The 22171-nt window shown below is 52.2% G+C and overlaps 1 protein-coding gene across 3 annotated transcripts in view; it reads right to left on the reverse strand.

Annotated features, from left to right (window-relative positions):
- The window catches only part of LOC143288287 (uncharacterized), a 112396-nt gene that overhangs the window by 23107 nt on the left and 67118 nt on the right, over window positions 1-22171 (reverse strand). For all 3 annotated transcript variants that reach the window (XR_013056051.1, XM_076596634.1, XM_076596636.1), the window contains 11 exons: window positions 21240-21387; window positions 19416-19688; window positions 17392-18767; window positions 15586-16516; window positions 13681-13821; window positions 11782-12059; window positions 10384-10636; window positions 8087-8261; window positions 6637-6886; window positions 2751-3008; window positions 1580-1789 (listed from right to left, as the gene is read on the reverse strand). Coding sequence is in view for 2 of the 3 variants with exons in the window: in XM_076596634.1 (XP_076452749.1) it covers window positions 1580-1789; window positions 2751-3008; window positions 6637-6886; window positions 8087-8261; window positions 10384-10636; window positions 11782-12059; window positions 13681-13821; window positions 15586-16516; window positions 17392-18767; window positions 19416-19688; window positions 21240-21387 (4293 nt within the window). In the remaining variant the exon portion in view is untranslated. The remainder of the gene's footprint in view (window positions 1-1579; window positions 1790-2750; window positions 3009-6636; window positions 6887-8086; window positions 8262-10383; window positions 10637-11781; window positions 12060-13680; window positions 13822-15585; window positions 16517-17391; window positions 18768-19415; window positions 19689-21239; window positions 21388-22171) is intronic.

Raw genomic sequence — 22171 nt, forward strand, 5'->3', positions numbered from 1 at the left:
CTGCACAACACTACACTACATCACACTGCACAACACAACACTACATCACACTGCACAACACTACACTACATCAGACACTGCACAATACTACACTACATCACACTGCACAACACTACATCACACTGCACAACACTACATCAGACTGCACAACACTACACTACATCACACTGCACAATACTACACTACATCAGACTGCACAACACTACATCACACTGCACAACACTACATCACACTGCACAACACTACACTACATCACACTGCACAACACTACACTACATCAGACACTGCACAACACTACACTACATCACACTGCACAACACTACACTACATCAGACACTGCACAACACTACACTACATCACACTGCACAACACTACACTACATCAGACACTGCACAACACTACACTACATCACACTGCACAACACTACATCACACTGCACAACACTACACTACATCACACTGCACAACACTACACTACATCAGACACTGCACAACACTACACTACATCAGACACTGCACAATACTACACTACATCACACTGCACAACACTACACTACATCACACTGCACAATACTACACTACATCACACTACATTGCTTTGCACTGCACAACCTGGTGCAGCACACTACACCTACCTGTTCTACCTGGTTCAGCACACTACACCTACCTGTTCTACCTGGTGCAGCACACTACACCTACCTGTTCTACATGGTGAAGTACACTTCACCTACCTGTTCTACCTGGTGCAGCACACTACACCTACCTGTTCTACATGGTGCAGCACACTACACCTACCTGTTCTACATGGTGAAGTACACTACACCTACCTGTTCTACCTGGTGCAGCCCACTACACCTACCTGTTGTACATGGTGCAGCACAGAACACCTGGTGCAGCACACTACACCTACCTGTTCTACCTGGTGCAGCACAGTACATGTGGTGCAGCCCAATACACCTACCTGTTGTACCTGGTGCAGCACACTACACCTGGTGCAGCACAGTACACCTACCTGTTCTACCTGGTGCAGCACAGTACATCTGGTGCAGCACAGTACACCTACCTGTTCTACCTGGTGCTGCACAGTACACCTGGTGCAGCACAGTACACCTACCTGTTCCACCTGGTGCAGCATAGTACACCTGGTGCAGCACAGTACACCTACCTGTTGTACCTGGTGCAGCACACTACACCTGGTGCAGCACAGTACACCTACCTGTTCCACCTGGTGCAGCACGGTACACCTGGTGCAGCACAGTACACCTACCTGTTCTACCTGGTGCAGCACAGTACACCTGGTGCAGCACAGTACACCTACCTGTTCTACCTGGTGCAGCACAGTACACCTACCTGTTCTACCTGGTGCAGCACAGTACACCTGGTGCAGCACAGTACACCTACCTGTTCTACCTGGTGCAGCACAGTACACCTACCTGTTCTACCTGGTGCAGCACAGTACACCTGGTGCAGCACAGTACACCTACCTGTTCTACCTGGTGCAGCACAGTACACCTACCTGTTCTACCTGGTGCAGCACACTACACCTACCTGTTCTAACTGGTGCAGCACACTACACCTACCTGTTCTATCTGGTGCAGCACGGCCCCCTTGGTGGCCTCAGGACCAATCAGAGGCCGACAGGTGAGCAGCTCCCCCACAATGCGGGCCTCGTAGTCAGCCCCGGGGATCTCCTTCAGGTGCCAGTGCTGGGCGATGGCGGGGGGCAGCTGGGGGTTGCCGACCACCAGGGCTCCTGATGACTCGATCATCACCCGGCCATGCCCGTCCGTCTGGCATCATGTCATGACACAGACACGTCATGACACAGACACGTCATGACACAGACACTTCATGTACACTGTACACCTCATGTACACTGTACACCTCATGAAAGACACCATTTACACTACACACATCATGACACACACCATGTACACTACACACATCATGACACAACCTCATGTACACTGTACACGTCATGAAACATAACTTCACGTACACTGTATACTCCATGACACAGACACCTCATGTACACTTTACATGTCATGACACATAATTTCATGTACACACCATGTGACATACACCTCATGTACACTTTACATGTCATGACATAATTTCATGTACATGCCATGTGACATACACCTCACGTACACTTTACAAGTCATGACATAATTTCATGTACATGCCATGTGACATACACCTCATACACACTTTACATGTCATGACATAATTTCATGTATACTCCATGACACAGACACCTCATGTACACTTTATATATCATGACACATAATTTCATGTACACGCCATGTGACATGCACCTCATGTACACTATACATTTTATGACATGTAACTTCATGTACACTTTACATGTCATGACACCCAATGTCGTGTACACTACACACGTCATGATACATGCACCTCATGTACACTATACATGTCATGACACATACACTACATTACACTATACACATCATGTGACATACACACAACCTGTGGCATGCACATATATGACACGTTCCATGTGATGTGATGTCATACACATGTCATGTGACACTGTGCACGTCATGTCATACATACAAACACACACAGAGTTACATACACACACAAACACACACACACACACGAGTCACACACACACACACACACACACACAGAGTTACATACACACACACACACACACACACACACACACACGAGTCACACACACACACACACACACACACACACACACACACACACACAGACTAGCACCTTATGAGTGGAGTGCAGAGCGCTGACTGAGGGCACGACGATGAGGTTGAATCTCTCAAAGAGGAAGGGGTGTGAGGGGTCCGCTCGCAGCATGAGGAAGGGGATGAGGTACAGGTCTCCCTGCAGCACCAGCACCAAGTCCTGTGGGCCCTCCCTTCCCTCCCTCGCCCCCTCCTCCCCCAGGGACCGCAGCGTGTCCTCCATGGGGGCCAGCAGGCAGTTGTACAGAGTGGTCATGGGAGACTGGCCACCCCGCCTCTGTTGTGACACACAGGGCATAGCACTGATCTCTGTCCTGACATACAGGGCATAGCACTGATCTCTGTGGTAACACTGAGGGCATAGCACTGATCTCTGTGGTACCATTGAGGGCATAGCACTCATAGCAATCATCTCTGTCCTGACATGGAGGGCATAGCACTGATCTCTGTGGTGACATTGTGGGCACAGCACTGATCTCTGTCCTGACATGGAGGGCATAGCACTGATCTCTGTGGTGACATTGTGGGTATAACACTCATAGCAATCATCTCTGTCCTGACATGGAGGGCATAGCACTGATCTCTGTGGTGACATTGTGGGCACAGCACTGATCTCTGTCCTGACAGGGAGGGCACAGCACTGATCTCTGTCCTGACAGGGAGGGCATAGCACTGATCTCTGTCCTGACAGGGAGGGCATAGCACTGATCTCTGTCCTGACAGGGAGGGCATAGCACTGATCTCTGTCCTGACAGGGAGGGCATAGCACTGATCTCTGTCCTGACATTGAGGGCATAGCACTGATCTCTGTCCTGACATTGAGGGCATAGCACTGATCTCTGTGGTAACATTGAGGGCATAGCACTTATCTCTGTGGTGACATTGAGGGCATAGCACTGATCTCTGTGGTAACATTGAGGGCATAGCACTGATCTCTGTGGTAACATTGAGGGCATAGCACTTATAGCAATCATCTCTGCCTGACATTGAGGGCATAGCACTGATCTCTGTGGTAACATTGAGGGCATAGCACTGATCTCTGTCCTGACATTGAGGGCATAGCACTGATCTCTGTGGTAACATTGAGGGCATAGCACTGATCTCTGTGGTGACATTGAGGGCATAGCACTGATCTCTGTGGTAACATTGAGGGCATAGCACTGATCTCTGTCCTGACATTGAGGGCATAGCACTGATCTCTGTGGTAACATTGAGGGCATAGCACTGATCTCTGTGGTAACATTGAGGGCATAGCACTGATCACTGTCCTGACATTGAGGGCATAGCACTGATCTCTGTGGTAACATTGAGGGCATAGCACTGATCTCTGTGGTAACATTGAGGGCATAGCACTGATCACTGTCCTGACATTGAGGGCATAGCACTGATCTCTGTGGTGACATTGAGGGCATAGCACTGATCACTGTCCTGACATTGAGGGCATAGCACTGATCTCTGTGGTAACATTGAGGGCATAGCACTGATCTCTGTGGTGACATTGAGGGCATAGCACTGATCTCTGTGGTAACATTGAGGGCATAGCACTGATCACTGTCCTGACATTGAGGGCATAGCACTGATCTCTGTGGTGACATTGAGGGCATAGCACTGATCTCTGTGGTAACATTGAGGGCATAGCACTGATCTCTGTGGTAACACTGAGGGCATAGCACTGATCTCTGTCGTATCACAGAGGATATAGCACTGATCTCTGTCCTAACATAGAGGGCATAGCACTGATCTCTGTGGTAACATAGAGGGCATAGCACTGATCTCTGTCGTATCATAGAGGATATAGCACTGACCTCTGTCCTAGCATAGGGGACATAGCACTGATCTCGGTCGTAACATAGAGGATATAGCACTGACTGCTGTCGTAGCATAGCGGGCATAGCATTAATCTATGTGGCAACATAGAGGATGTAGAACTGATCTCTGTGGTAACATAGAGGGCATAGCACTGATCTCTGTCTTAACACAGAGGATATAGCACTGACTGCTGTCGTAACATAGCGGGCATAGCACTGACTGCTGTCATAAGATAGCGGGCAAAGCACTGATCTCTGTGGTAAAATAGAGGATATAGCACTGACTGCTGACATAGCATAGAGGGCATAGCACTGATCTCTGTGGTAACATAAAGGATATAGCACTGACTGCTGTCCTAACATAGCGGGCATAGTACTGATCTCTGAGGTCCCCCCCACACCCCCACATTGACACTGAAGATGTTCCCCACCCCCCAACATAGCGGGCATAGTACTGATCTCTGAGGTCCCCCCCACACCCCCACATTGACACTGAAGATGTTCCCCACCCCCCATCCCCCACACTGACACTGAAGATGTCCCTCACACCCCCACAGTGACACTGAAGATGTCCCCCCACCCCCCACAGTCACACTTAAGATGTCCCCCACACCCCCACAGTGACACTGAAGATGTCCCCCACACCCCCACAGTGACACTGAAGATGTCCCCCCACAGTGACACTGAAGATGTCCCCCCCATCCCCACTGTGACACTGAAGATGTCCCCCACACACCCCCACAGTGAGCACTGAAGAAGTCCCCCACCCCCCCACAGTGACACTGAAGATGTCCCCCCACACCCCCACAGTGACACTGAAGATGTCCCCCACCCCCCACAGTGACACTGAAGATGTCCCCCACACCCCCCACAGTGACACTGAAGATGTCCCCCACACCCCCACAGTGACACTGAAGATGTCCCCCACACCCCCACAGTGACACTGAAGATGTCCCCCCACCCCCCACAGTGACACTGAAGATGTCCCCCACACCCCCACAGTGACACTGAAGATGTCCCCCCACCCCCCACAGTGACACTGAAGATGTCCCCCCACCCCCCACAGTGACACTGAAGATGTCCCCCACACCCCCACAGTGACACTGAAGATGTCCCCCCACACCCCCACAGTGACACTGAAGATGTCCCCCACACCCCCACAGTGACACTGAAGATGTCCCCCCACAGTGACACTGAAGATGTCCCCCACCCTGCCACAGTGACACTGAAGATGTCCCCCACCCTCCCACAGTGACACTGAAGATGTCCCCCACCCTCCCACAGTGACACTGAAGATGTCCCCCCACACCCCCACAGTGACACTGAAGATGTCCCCCCACACCCCCACAGTGACACTGAAGATGTCCCCCACCCTGCCACAGTGACACTGAAGATGTCCCCCACCCTCCCACAGTGACACTGAAGATGTCCCCCACCCTCCCACAGTGACACTGAAGATGTCCCCCACCCTCCCACAGTGACACTGAAGATGTCCCCCCACCCCCCACAGTGACACTGAAGATGTCCCCCACACCACCACAGTGACACTGAAGATGTCCCCCACACCCCCACAGTGACACTGAAGATGTCCCCCACCACCCATCCCTCCCACAGTCACACTGAAGATGTCCCACATTCCCAACACAGTGACACTGAAGATGTCCCCCACACCACCACAGTGACACTGAAGATGTCCCCCACACCCCCACAGTGACACTGAAGATGTCCCCCACCACCCATCCCTCCCACAGTCACACTGAAGATGTCCCACATTCCCAACACAGTGACACTGAAGATGTCCCCCACACCCCCACAGTGACCCTGAAGATGTCCCCCATCCCTCCCACAGTGACACTGAAGATGTCCCACATTCCCAACACAGTGACACTGAAGATGTCCCCCACACCCCCACAGTGACACTGAAGATGTCCTCCCACCCCCCACAGTGACACTGAAGATGTCCCCCATCCCTCCCACAGTCACACTGAAGATGTCCCACATTCCCAACACAGTGACACTGAAGATGTCCCCCATCCCTCCCACAGTCACACTGAAGATGTCCCCCACACCCCATCCCCCCCCCCCCCAGTGACTGACCCTGAAGCTGGAGGTCCTGGAGGCAGGAGTGGCGCCCCCTGTGAGGGAGGCAGGCAGGCTGAGAATGGAACCCAGACTCAAGGCGCTGCTGTTGAAGGAGTGTCCACGGTGGATCATGGCCAGGAAGCCGGTGCGGTCACTGTCCACGTTCAGCCGGTCTCCAAGCTGCTCCAGCTGATGCTCCAGCACCTCCCTCTCCCCCTCACTCTCCCCCTCGCTCGTGTCGCCCCCTACCCCCAGCCGTCCTGACCTGCCACACAAAGCACACTGTGTGGACCTCACCGCTGCTGACCATGGTATCCATGGAAACAAATGATGAACAACACAACACGCCTCACTCAGTGGCGGTGGTATCCATGGAAACAAATGATGAACAACACAACACGCCTCACTCAATGGTAGTGGTATCCATGGAAACAAATGATGAACAACACAACACGCCTCACTCAATGGTAGTGGTATCCATGGAAACAAATGATGAACAACACAACACGCCTCACTCAATGGTGGTGGTATCCATGGAAACAAATGATGAACAACACAACACGCCTCACTCAGTGGCGGTGGTATCCATGGAAACAAAGGATGAACATTCCCTTTTCTGCATCAGTAAAGAGACTGGGTCAAGTGACTGATGCATTTATTTGAAGAGAGAGACAGAGACATAGACAGAGAGACAGAGACAGAGAGAGAGCTCAGAACTTGTAATGTTAGGTCACCAAACTGTATACATATGGTTACATGCACACATAATGACATATAAACTAAACCTTGAGCAGGATAAACCGCAGTAATTAGTAAGGACAATGACGATATAACTAGAAGAAAATAACGAGTGATGTATATATATTTTTTATTTCTTTCATTTATGACTGGGAGGCCTCTGTAGTCAGACATGGAAAATAAACACTGCTACATCAATTGTCACAATGATGTTTTCATTCTGAAGCAAGTGAGTTAGAAAGAGATGGATACAGAGAGAAAAAGAGAGACTGAGAGAGAGTGAGACATAGAGAGACATCACACACACACACACACACACACACACACACACACACAAACACAAGAGAGATACACAGAGATACAGACAGGGAGAGATACAGACAGAGAGAGACAGAGGTACAGAGACAGACAGAGAGAGAGAGAGAGATACAGACAGAGAGAGACAGAGATACAAAGAGATACAGACAGACAGTGATACAGAGAGAGAGAGAGAGAGAGATACAGAGATAGATAGATACAGAGACAGGGAGAAACATAGATAGATACAAAGAGAGAGAGAGAGATACAGAGAGACAGACAGGGAGAAACAGACAGAGATACAGAGACAGGGAGAAACAGACAGAGATACAGAAAGATACAGATACTGAGATAGATACAGAGACAGGTAGAAACAGACAGAGATACAGAGACAGGGAGAAACAGAGATACAGAGACAGAAGGGGTTTACCTGAGTCCAGTGCTGGTGGTAGCAATGTGACTCTCAATGCCCATGGCTTCCCTGACCTGACCCACACAGAGGTCAAGGACAGAGGAGGAGGTCACGCTGATCAACGACTGGCTGTCAGCTCCTTCAAAGTCACTCTCCACCTCGCTAAGGTTGAGTTCATGGAACTTCACCAGCCCTGCCACACAGTACCAGACACAAGCACCTGTCAACACCTGTCACACAGCACCTGTCACATAGTACCAGATACAAACACCTGCCACACAGTACCAGACACAAGCACCTGTCAACACCTGTCACACAGCACCTGTCACATAGTACCAGATACAAACACCTGCCACACAGTACCAGACACAAGCACCTGTCAACACCTGTCACACAGCACCTGTCACATAGTACCAGATACAAACACCTGCCACACAGTATCAGGCACAAGCACCTGTCAACACCTGTCACACAGTACCAGACACAAGCACCTGTCAACACCTGTCACACAGTACCAGATACAAACACCTGCCACACAGTATCAGGCACAAGCACTTGTCAACACCTGTCACACAGTACCAGATACAAACACCAGTCACACAGTACCAGACACAAACACCTGTCAACACCTGTCACACAGTACCAGATACAAACACCTGCCACACAGTATCAGGCACAAGCACCTGTCAACACCTGTCACACAGTACCAGATACAAACACCAGTCACACAGTACCAGACACAAACACCTGTCAACACCTGTCACACAGTACCAGACACAAACACCTGTCAACACCTGTCACACAGTACCAGACACAAACACCTGTTAACACCTATCACACAGTACTAGATACAAACACCTGTTAACAACTGTCACACAGTACCAGACACAAATACCTGTTAACACCTGTCACACAGTACCAAATACAAACACCTGTTAACACCTGTCACACAGTACCAGGCACAAATACCTGTTAACACCTGTCACACAGTACCAGGCACAAACACCTGTTAACACCTGTCACACAGTACCGGGCACAAACACCTGTTAACACCTGTCACACAGTACCAGATACAAACACCTGTCAACACCTGTCACACAGTACCAGACACAAACACCTGTTAACATCTGTCACACAGTACCAGACACAAACACCTGTTAACACCTGTCACACAGTACCAGATACAAACACCTGTCACACAGTACCAGACACAAACACCTGTCACACAGTACCAGATACAAACATCTGTCAACACCTGTCACACAGTACCAGGCACAAACACCTGTCACACAGTACCAGATATAAACACCTGTCAACACCTGTCACACACAGTACCAGATACAAACACCTGTCAACACCTGTCACACACAGTACCAGGAACAAACACCTGTCACACAGTACCAGACACAAACACCTGTCATACAGTACCAGGCACAAGCACCTGTCATACAGTACCAGGCACAAACACCTGTCACACAGTACCAGGCACAAACACCTGTCACAAACACCTGTCACACAGTACCAGATACAAACACCTGTCAACACCTGTCACACAGTACCAGATACAAACACCTGTCAACACCTGTCACACAGTACCAGATACAAACACATGTCAACACCTGTCACACAGTACCAGGAACAAACACCTGTCACACAGTACCAGGTACAAACACCTGTCACAAACACCTGTCACACCGTACCAGATACAAACACCTGTCAACACCTGTCACACAGTACCAGGAACAAACACCTGTCACACAGTACCAGGTACAAACACCTGTCACAAACACCTGTCACACAGTACCAGATACAAACACCTGTCAACACCTGTCACACAGTACCAGGAACAAACACCTGTCACACAGTACCAGGCATAAACACCTGTCACACAGTACCAGGAACAAACACCTGTCACACAGTACCAGGCATAAACACCTGTCACACACAGTACCAGGCATGATGATGATGACGATAGTAACAATGATGATGATGATGGTAATGATGATGGTGGTGATCATGATGATGATGGTGGTAATGATGATGGTGGTGATGATGATGATGACAGTGGTGATGATGAAGATTATGATGGTGATGATGACAGTGGTGATGATGATGATGATGATGGTGGTGATGATGATGAAGATGATGGTGATGATGACGGTGGTGATGATGATGATGATGGTGATGACGACGGTGATGATGACAGTGGTGATGGTGATGACGATGAGGATGATGATGATGACGGTGGTGGTGATGATGGTGATGATGACGATGAAGAGCAGGATGGAGAGGAGGAACAAGCACAGAGGACGGACCAGCGGAGGGCGAGAGCAGCCAGCTGTAGAGCGTGCCAGCGGCCAGAGAGAAGCAGAGGACAAGCGCCTTCTGGCTGGACACAGTGGCCGTCAGGTGGTCCAGCGTGACGGGCGTCAGGTCCATGGTGGTGCCGTTGAACAGACCCGCCGACCCTGCCTGCCTCTCCAGCAGCAGGTCGATGAAGGCACGGGTACATGCCCGCTCCGCCACCACCAGGGCCTCGTCAGGCCGTCCCAGGCTGACCAACACCCTCTGTGACCAATCACAGTGCTTCATTTAATGATGTACACCTTCTGTGACCAATCACAGTGCTTCATTTAATGATGTACACCTTCTGTGACCAATCACAGGGCTTCATTTGATGATATACACCTTCTGTGACCAATCACAGGGCTTTATATATAAGCAAACAAACAAAGAAGTGTGCATGAATGTGAATAAAAAATATTTTAAAAATCTACATAAAATGGCAACCTGCAAACTAGGAAAGTAACAGTGAAAACAAAGCACCCCCAATATGTGTACTGAAAATAAAGCACCCCCAACACGTGTACTGAAAATAAAGCCCCTCCAAGATGTGTACTGAAAATAAAGCACCCCCAACACGTGTACTGAAAATAAAGCCCCTCCAAGATGTGTACTGAAAACAAAGCTCCCCCAACACGTGTACTGAAAATAAAGCACCCCCAACATGTGTACTGAAAATAAAGCCCCTCCAAGATGTGTACTGAAAACAAAGCACCCCCAACACGTGTACTGAAAACAAAGCCCCCCCAACACGTGTACTGAAAACAAAGCCCCCCTCAACATGTGTACTGAAAACAAAGCCTTCCCCAACACATGTACTGAAAACAAAACACCCCAACACGTGTACTGAAAACAAAGCCCCCCTCAACACGTGTACTGAAAACAAAGCCCCCCCAACACGTGTACTGAAAACAAAGCCCCCCAACACGTGTACTGAAAACAAAGCCCCCCCAACACGTGTACTGAAAACAAAGCCCCCCCAACACGTGTACTGAAAACAAAGCCCCCCAACACGTGTACTGAAAACAAAGCCCCCCCAACACGTGTACTGAAAACAAAGCCCCCCAACACGTGTACTGAAAACAAAGCCCCCCTCAACACATGTACTGAAAACAAAGCCCTCCAACACGTGTACTGAAAACAAAGCCCTCCAACACGTGTACTGGTGTTGTACTGAAAACAAAGCCCCCCTCGACACGTGTACTGAAAACAAAGCACCCCCAACACGTGTACTGAAAACAAAGCACCCCCAACACGTGTACTGAAAACCCCCAAGATGTGTACTGAAAACAAAGCACCCCCAAGACGTGTACTGAAAACAAAACTCCCCCAACACATGTACTGAAAACAAAGCCCCCCAACACGTGTACCTGCAGAGCCTGGTAGCAGGCGGTCTGCAGATCAAAGAGAGACAACTTGTAGTCGGAGGAGCACTGGGAGTCGCGGCGGATGGTCTCAAAGAGGTCTGCCGCCAGATGGAGCTGTCTCTGGCAGTCCTCCAGCTGTCCACAGCCCAGCAGGGCCAGACCCAGGCGGTGTCGGATCTTGGCCTCGTCCTCACGCCGCCGCTGCTGTTCGGCGATGGCCAGCCCCTGCTGAAGGTACTGCACAGCCTGCGTGTGTCGGCCCAGAGCCTGGTGCACCCGGCCTGCACAGTGACCATCACAGTGACCATCACACTGACCATCACAGTGACCATCACAGTGACCATTACAGTGACCATCACAGTGACCATCACACAGTGACCATCACAGTGCCCATCACACAGTGACCATCACAGTGACCATCACAGTGCCCATCACACAGTGACCATCACAGTGACCATTACAGTGACCATCACACAGTGACCATCACAGTGACCATCACAGTGACCATCACACAGTGACCATTACAGTGACCATCACACAGTGACCATCACAGTGACCATCACACAGTGACCATTACAGTGACCATCACACAGTGACCATTACAGTGACCATTACAGTGACCATCACACAGTGACCATTACAGTGACCATCACACAGTGACCATCACACACTGACCATTACAGTGACCATCACACAGTGACCATCACAGTGACCATCACACACTGACCATCACAGTGACCATCACAGTGACCATCACACAGTGACCATTACAGTGACCATTACAGTGACCATCACACAGTGACCATCACACAGTGACCATTACAGTGACCATCACACAGTGACCATCACACAGTGACCATCACAGTGTCCATCACACTGACCATCACAGTGCCCATCACACTGACCACACTGACCATCACACTGACCACACTGACCATCAGTGTCCATCACAGTGACCATCACAGTGACCATCACTCATTGACCACCACACTGACCATCACACAGTGACCATCACACTGACCATCGTAGTGACCATCACAGTGACCATCACACACTGACCATCACACACTGACCATCACACACTAACCATCACACTGACCATCACACACTGACCACCACAGTGACCATCACACACTGACCATCACACACTAACCATCACACTGACTATCACACACTGACCACCACAGTGACCATCACACACTGACCATCATACACTAACCATCACACTGACCATCACACACTGACCATCACAGTGACTTGTGACCATCACACTGACCACCACACAGTGACCATCACACCATGACCATCACAGTGGCCATAACACAGTGACCATCACACACTGACCATCACAGTGACCTGTGACCATCACACTGACAATCACACACTGACCATCACACTGACCATCACACACTGACCATCACACACTGACCATCACAGTGACCTGTGACCATCACACTGACAATCACACACTGACCATCACACACTGACCATCACACTGACCATCACAGTGACTTGTGACCATCACACAGTGACCATCACACTGACCACCACAGAGTGACCATCACACACTGACCATCACACTGACCACCACACAGTGACCATCACACCATGACCATCACACTGACAATCACACACTGACCACCACACACTGACCATCACACTGACCACCACAGAGTGACCATCACACACTGACCATCACACTGACCATCACAGTGACTTGTGACCATCACACAGTGACCATCACACTGACCACCACAGAGTGACCATCACACACTGACCATGACACCACACTGTACAACACAAACTCGCACACACACACACACACACTCACACACACATTCACACTCACACACACTCACACTCAGGCACACACAAACACACACAGAGTACAGAGGGACTGACCCAGACTGCTGTAGGCCAGAGTCTTGGCCACCTTGTCGTTCATCTCAGCAGCGATGCTCAGGTGTTGCTCCTGGTGCTTCACCGCCTCCTCGTAGTTCCCCAGGGACTCGTGGGACAGACCCAGGTTCCCGTAGGCCCGACCTGGTCAGTCATCATCCTCATCATCATCATGATGTCCATTAATCATCATCATCATACGTAATGTCCTTTAATCATTATCATCATCATCTTCTTCTTCCATCTTCAACATAATCTGATAATGTCCATTCATCATCATCATCATACATGTCCTTTAGTCATCATCATCATCATCATCATAATGTCCATTAATCATCATCATCATCATCATAATGTCCATTCATCACCATCGTCACCATTATCACCATCATCACCACCATCGTCACCATCATCATCATCACCACAATCATTACCATCACAATCATCACCATCACAACCATCACAATCAAAATCACCACCATCACAATCATCACCATCAACACAATCACCGTCACCAGAGAGAGAGAGAGAGAGAGAGAGAGAGAGAGAGAGAGAGAGAGAGATAAAGAAACACAGACAGGCAGTCAGACAGACAGGCAGACAGACAGAGACGCAGAGTCAGACAGGGTAGACATATAGACAGAGACTGATGGTAGAGACAGCCAAGCAGACACAGACAGCTAGGCAGACAGACACAGACAGCCAGACCGACAGACACAGCCAGCCAGACATAGAGACAACCAGGCAGACAGACACAGACATAGAGACAGCCAGGCAGATATAGAGACAGCCAGGCAGATATAGAGACAGCCAGACATAGAGACTGACATCCAGGCAGGCAGTTACAGGAAGACAGACAGCCAGGCACAGAGAAAGCCAGGCAGGCAGACATAGAGACAGACACAGACAGCCAAGCAGACAGCCAGAGCCAGGCAGACACAGAGACAGACAGCCAAACAGACACTCACACTGTCGCACGGCGCTGTGGGTGACAGACAGACAGACAGACAGACAGACAGACTCACACTGTCGCACAGTGCTGTGGATGACAGACAGACAGACAGACAGACAGACAGACAGACTCACACTGTCGCACAGTGCTGTGGATGACAGACAGATAGACAGACAGACAGACTCACACTGTCGATGTCGCACAGTGCTGTGGATGACAGACAGACAGACAGACAGACACACAGACAGACACACAGACAGACTGACACTGTCGCACAGTGCTGTGGATGACAGACAGACGGACAGACACATACACTCACACTGTCACACAGTGCTGTGGATGACAGACAGACACACACACTCACACTGTTGCACAGTGCTGTGGATGACAGACAGACAGACACACACACACACTCACACTGTCACACAGTGCTGTGGATGACAGACAGACACACACACTCACACTGTTGCACAATGCTATGGATGACAGACAGACAGACACACTCACACTGTTGCACAATGCTATGGATGACAGACAGACAGACAGACTCACACTGTCGCACAGTGCTGTGGATGACAGACAGACAGGCAGACAGACAGACAGACTCACACTGTCGCACAGTGCTGTGGATGACAGACAGACAGACAGACAGACAGACAGACTCACACTGTCGCACAGTGCTGTGGATGACAGACAGACAGACAGACAGACACACTCACACTGTCGCACAGTGCTGTGGATGACAGACAGACAGACACACTCACACTGTCGCACAGTGCTGTGGATGACAGACAGACAGACAGACTCACACTGTCACACAGTGCTGTGGATGACAGACAGACACACACACTCAGACTGTCGCACAGTGCTGTGGATGACAGACAGACAGACAGACAGACAGACAGACTCACACTGTCACACAGTGCTGTGGATGACAGACACACACACACACTCACACTGTCGCACAGTGCTGTGGATGTTCTCAGCAATGTCCAGGTCCATACGGTGGTAGTCCAGCGCTGTCTGGTACTCGCCCATCTGCTGGTACACCCCGCCCAGCCCGCAGGCGGCGTCACTCTCGCACTCCCTGTCGCCCATGTCGCGAGCGATGCCCAGCTGCTGCTCCAGACAGGACACGGCCTGCTCGAAGTTTCCCAGCAGGCTGTGCAGACAGCCCAGCTCCCCGTAGGCCGAGGCCTTGGCGCCGCTGCTGTCCAGCTGGTGCGCCACGTACAGCCGCTTCTCGAAGCACACCAGGGCCTGCTGCAGGTTGCCCACCGCCTTGTGTGCGTTGCCCAGCCCGCGGTACGCCTTGTCCTGACTGGGCAGCGACCCCAGCTGCTGGGCCACCACCAGGCACTGCTCGTGCCACTTGACGGCCTCCTCGAAGTCGCCCAGCGCCTCGTAGCAGTCGCCCAGGTTGCTGAAGGCGCGGGCCTTCTCCTGCAGGATGGCGGGGCCCGACGACTGCTCCAGCATGGCCAGCTGCTGCTCGAAGAAGCCGATGGCGTCCTCCAGGTGGCCTAGGTTCATCTGGCTGATGCCCACGTTGCCGCATGCCTGGCCCTCCAGGCTGTGCGACCCCAGCTGCCGGCTGGCCTCCACCATCTGCTGGTAGCACTTGAGGGCCTGCAGGAAGCTGCCCGTGGCGGTGTGCACGTGCCCCAGGTGTCCGTGCGCCACGCACTCCCCCCGCAAGTCACCCAGCTCCTGCCGCAGGGTCAGCTCCTCCGTGTGGCACGCCAGTGCCTGGTCGTGGTGACCCAGCAGGCGGTGGGCGTGGCCCAGGGCGCCACGGGCCGTGGCCAGCAGGTCCTGGTCCTCCATCTGGACTGCAAGGCTCACCTGCTGACTGTACAGCTTCACCGCCTCCTCCTTCTCCCCCATCTGGTCAGACAGGTAGGTAAGGTGATTATTGTCAGTGTCAGCAGGTAGGTATCATTGTCAATGTCAGCAGGTAGATCAGCAGGTAGGTATCACTCAGCAGGTTGGTACAGTGATCACTGTCAGTGTCAGCAGATATGTATCATTATCAGTGTCAGCAGGTAGGTATCACTGTCAGCGTCAGCAGGTAGGTACAGTGTTGTGTCAGGATATAGGTACTGATTGTGTCAGCATTTGCATTGTTGTCAGTTGTGCCTACTGTGTTGTCTGTCAGCATGTGTGTAGTTATTGTCAGTAGTGCCTACTGTGTTGTCGGTCAGCATGTGTGTAGTTATTGTCAGTAGTGCCTACTGTGTTGTCGGTCAGCATGTGTGTAGTTATTGTCAGTAGTGCCTACTGTGTTGTCGGTCAGCATGTGTGTAGTTATTGTCAGTAGTGCCTACTGTGTTGTCTGTCAGCATGTGTGTAGTTACTGTCAGTAGTGCCTACTGTGTTGTCGGTCAGCATGTGTGTAGTTATTGTCAGTAGTGCCTACTGTGTTGTCTGTCAGCATGTGTGTAGTTATTTCAAACAGTGCCCCCTCCCTCCCTCCCTGTCAACTACCCCCCGCCCCCCGTCCTCCTCCCCCACCCCCCTCCCCACCTCTCCTCCTCACCCCTCCCAGTCAGGGCAGCCCCCCCGTCCCCCGCCCTCCTCCCCCACCCCCTCTCCTCCTCACCCCTCCCAGTCAGGGCAGCCCCCCCGTCCCCCGCCCCCCGTCCTCCTCCCCCCTCCCCCACCCCCTCCCCACCTCTCCTCCTCACCCCCTCCCAGTCAGGGCAGCCCCCCGCCCCCCGTCCTCCTCCTCCTCCCCCACCCCCTCCCGCCCTGCTGCCCACCTTCAACATGAGGTCCCCAATGTTGCCCAGAGCGCGGAACTTGCCGGCCGAGTTCCTGAGGGCCTCCATCAGCCGCAGACATTTCTTCTGGCAGTCGAGCGCCTCGTGGAGCTGTCCGAGCGCCTTGCGAGCCAGGCCCAGGTTGCAGCAGGCCCTGGCCAGGGCCAGGCGGTCCTTGCGGTGCCGGGCCAGCCCCGCGTCCTGCTGGTAGAAGTGCACGGCCTGCGTGAAGTGGCCCAGGCTGAAGTGGGCGTAGCCCAGGTTGAAGCACGCCTTGCTCTCGCCCTCGCCGTCCTTCAGCTCGCGGGACAGCACCAGGTACTGGTCGTAGAAGGGCGTGGCGCGTGCAAAGTCCCCGCGTGCGCAGTGGAAGTTGCCCAGGTTGCAGAGCGCACGCGCCTCGCTGGCAGTGTCTTTGAGCTGCCTGGCCACGTGCAGGTGCGCGCCGTAGTGGTGCACCGAGGCGTCGTACAGCCCCAGGCTCTGCAGCGCCACGGCCAGGTTGCCGTGCGTGGAGCCCTGAGAGTGGCAGTCGTTCACCTGCACCGCGATGCTCAGCGCCTGCTTGTGCTGCTTCACCGCTAGGTCGTGCCGCCCCAGGGCGCTGTAGGCGTTGCCCATGTTGCCCAGCGCGCGGCCCTGGCTGCCATTGTCGCCCAGGGACCGCGCGATCTCCAGGTGCTTCTTGTGCAACTTGAGTGCAGCGCGGTGCTCGTGCAGCTGGTGGAAGATGATGCCCAGGTTGGAGCACGCGCGGCCCTCCGCCACGCGGTCCTTGCTCTGCAGCGCGTTGTCGAGCTGCTTCTCGTGGAAGGTGCGCGCCCTGTCCAGGTCGTTGGCGCAGCGCGCGGCGTGCCCCAGACCGGCGTAGGCACGTGCTTCCAGGGTCCGGTCCCCGCGCTGCTCCGCGATCCTCAGCACCTCCTGGTGGAAGGCCAACGCCCGCTCGTAGTCCCGCCGGTAGTGGTGCGCGCTGCCCAGGTTGCTGTAGGCCCGCGCCTCCTCCACGGGCGACTTGAGGGCCCGCGCCATCTTGAGGTGCTCCTGATGGCACTCCACGGCGCTGGCGAAGTTGCCCATGGCCAGGTAGACGGCGCCCACGTTTCCGATCTCGCGGGCCTCGCTGACCTTGTCGTGGCTCTGCTTGAGGAGCAACACGCACTGTTTGTGCGAGGCCAGGGCGTTGGGGTAGTCCCCAATGGCCGTGTACACGTGGCCCAGGCTGCTCAGCGCGCCCGCCGCCGTCTGCCGCTGTCTGAGCCTCATGGCCAGCACCAGCTGGAAGCGGTGGTGACTCAGAGACTCCTTATACTGACCCTTGGAGAAGAACGCCGACCCCAGGTTGCCGTAGGCCCGGCACTCCCCCTCCTGGTCCCCTGCACACAGCAACCACACGTCATCACGTGTCACCTGTCCACGTCATCACCTGTCACCTGTCCACATCATCACCTGTCACCTGTCCACGTCATCACCTGTCACCTGTTCACATCATCACCTGTCACCTGTCCACATCATCACCTGTCACCGTCATCACCTCACCTGTTCACCTGTCAGTGTCACCTGTCACCTGTTCACATCATCACCTGTCACCTGTCCACGTCATCACCTGTCACCTGTCCACGTCATCATCTCACCTGCAAGTGTCACCTGTCAACGTCATCAACTTACTTGTCACCTGCACACGTCATCACTGTGTCACCTGCACACGTCATCATCTCACCTGTCAGCCACTGACAGAATAGATAAGCACACACACACACAAGCGCGCACTCTCTCTCTCTCTCTCTCTCTCTCTCTCACACACACACAAATCACACACACAGAGACAAACACACCCACTAACGCCCACTCATACAGTCAAACCCATACACCCAAAACACACTCATCGACACTCAAACACACTCTCAGACAAACATACCTGCACACACACACTGACAGACAGATAGACAGACAGACAGACGCACACACACACACTGACAGACAGACAGACACACACACACACTGACAGACAGACAGGAACTTACCGAGGGACTTGGCCACAGCCAGGTCCTGCTGCATGTGGTACAGAGCCTTGTCCAGGGCCCCCAGCCCCCAGTGGGCCGAGGCCAGCGCGGAGAAGACGGAGCCCCTCAGTTTCAGGCTGCACGTGCCCACGTGGAGTGCCGCCTCCAGCACGCGCACCGCGGAGCTGTAGTCAGCCTGGGCCAGCAGCTCCTGCCCCACCACCGCCATCAGCACGAAGGGCGAGCGGCCCAGGCGGAGCTTGTCCAGCTGCTGGAACGTCGCCTGGAACTGGTCTGCACGTGCAACGTGACACAGTGCTTGATTAACACGCTCAGCTGCCACTTCACTTCGGGTCGAGCGAGGGAGCGAGCGAGAGGGAGAGAGACAGAGAAAGAGAGAGAGGGGGAGACAGAGAGGGGGGTGAGACAGAGAAAGAGACAAAAAGCTGGAGAGAGACAGAGAGAGAAACAGAGTCAAAGAGAGAAAGAGAGGGAGGGGGAGGGGGAAGGGGGAAGAGATAGAGAGAGCGATAGAGAGAAAGAGACAGAAAGAGGGAGAGAGAGACAGAGAGACAGAGAGAAAGAGAGGGGGGGGAGAGATAGAGGGAAAGAGACAGAAAGAGATTGACAGACAGACAGAGAAACAGAGAGTGAAAGAGAGAGAGGGGGGACAGAGGGAGGGAAAGAGACAGAAAGAGGGAGAGAGACAGAGAGAGAAACAGAGAGAGTGAAAGAGAGAGGGTGGGGAGAGAGAGAGAGAGAGAGAGAGAGAGAGAGAGAGAGAGAGAGAGAGAGACAGACAGACAGAGACAGAGAGAGACAGAGACAGAGAGACAGAGGGGGAGAGGCAGCTAGAGAAACAGAAAGAGAGAGAGAGGGAGAGAGACAGACAGAGAAACAATGAGACAGTGAGACAGAGAGACAGTGGAAGAGACAGTGAGAGAGACAGTGAGACAGAGAGACAGTGAGAGAGACAGTGAGGCAGAGAGACAGTGAGAGAGACAGTGAGAGAGACAGTGAGCAGAGAGACAGTGAGCAAGAGACAGTGAGAGAGACAGTGAGGCAAGAGAGACAGTGAGAGAGACAGCGAGGCAGAGAGACAGTGAGAGAGACAGTGAGAGAGACAGCGAGCAGAGAGACAGTGAGAGAGACAGTGAGGCAGAGAGACAGTGAGAGAGACAGTGAGGCAGAGAGACAGTGAGAGAGACAGTGAGAGAGACAGTGAGGCAGAGAGACAGTGAGAGAGACAGTGAGGCAGAGAGACAGTGAGAGAGACAGTGAGAGAGACAGTGAGGCAGAGAGACAGTGAGAGAGACAGTGAGAGAGACAGTGAGAGAGACAGTGAGAGAGAGAGACAGTGAGACAGAGAGACAGTGAGAGAGACAGTGAGAGAGACAGACAGTGAGACAGACAGTGAGACAGAGACAGACAGTGAGAGAGACAGTGAGGCAGAGAGACAGTGAGAGAGACAGTGAGAGAGACAGTGAGAGAGAGACAGTGAGAGAGAGAGACAGTGAGACAGAGAGACAGTGAGAGAGACAGTGAGAGAGACAGTGAGAGAGACAGACAGTGAGACAGAGACAGACAGTGAGACAGACAGACAGTGAGACAGAGAGAGACAGACAGTGAGACAGACAGTGAGACAGAGAGAGACAGACAGAGAGACAGACAGACAGTGACACAGAGAGACAGACAGTGAGACAGAGAGAGACAGAGAGACAGTGAGAGAGAGAGACAGACAGACAGTGAGAGACAGACAGTGAGACAGAGAGAGACAGACAGACAGAGAGAGACAGACAGACAGAGAGACAGAGAGGGAATAAGTGTGTGTGACAGCCAACACACCTTTGAGGGGTGACTTCAGGGCCGTGTCGGTCAGACCGGCCAGAAGATGGCCGTTGGCCGGTTCCTGGGCCAGGCCGGCAGCGAAAGCGGCCAGAGCGTCTCCATGGTGACCCAACTCCTGTAGGGCTACCCCCTCCCTCAGGTAGGCCTGTCACACATCACACACCACATCATACATCACACCACATCACACACCACATCACACACATCACACCACATCACACACCACATCACATCATACATCACACCACATAACACATCACACACCACATCACACATCACATCATACATCACACCACACATGCTAAATTTTCATATCAACTTTAAAACTATGAATCTAGAATGAACATAAAAGAGAAATTGAATCGACCGTGTCGTACTACATTCCCGGCGGGTGTAACTAAACTTGTACATCTATCTAGATCTAGTGAAAACGGCGAAATGTTGTAGTGTGATTGCGGCGATAGCCATTAAAAAGAATTTTTTATTGCCCTTAAAGATTTTTTGAATGCCCAAGATACACCAGAATAATATGATTTGAACAGGGTTCTCACTGCGAATACCGCAATTGATTTATCGCCCTTTTAAAAAAGTATGTTCAAATGTTAAATTTTAGAACATCAGTTAAGGAGCCATGATAGTGTAATGGATAAGGCAGTTTCTTCTCACCCGAACACGCGAGGTTCGAATCTGGATAGGACTTTTTTTCTTTTTTTTTTAAAGTGTATCACAAGTGAGTCTTGAAGGCCTTGCCTCTCTTGTTATTTTTTTGGTGCCCATCCCAGAGGTGCAATATTGTTTTAAACAAGATGACTGGAAAGGACTGAATTTTTCCTATTTTTATGCCTAATTTGGTGTCAGCCGACATAGTATTTGCAGAGAAAATGTCAATGTTAAAGTTTACCACGGACACACAGAGACACACACACACA

The sequence above is a fragment of the Babylonia areolata genome, chromosome 12 (assembly GCF_041734735.1).
Source record: "Babylonia areolata isolate BAREFJ2019XMU chromosome 12, ASM4173473v1, whole genome shotgun sequence".
In the NCBI taxonomy this organism is placed as follows: Eukaryota; Metazoa; Mollusca; class Gastropoda; order Neogastropoda; family Buccinidae; genus Babylonia; species Babylonia areolata.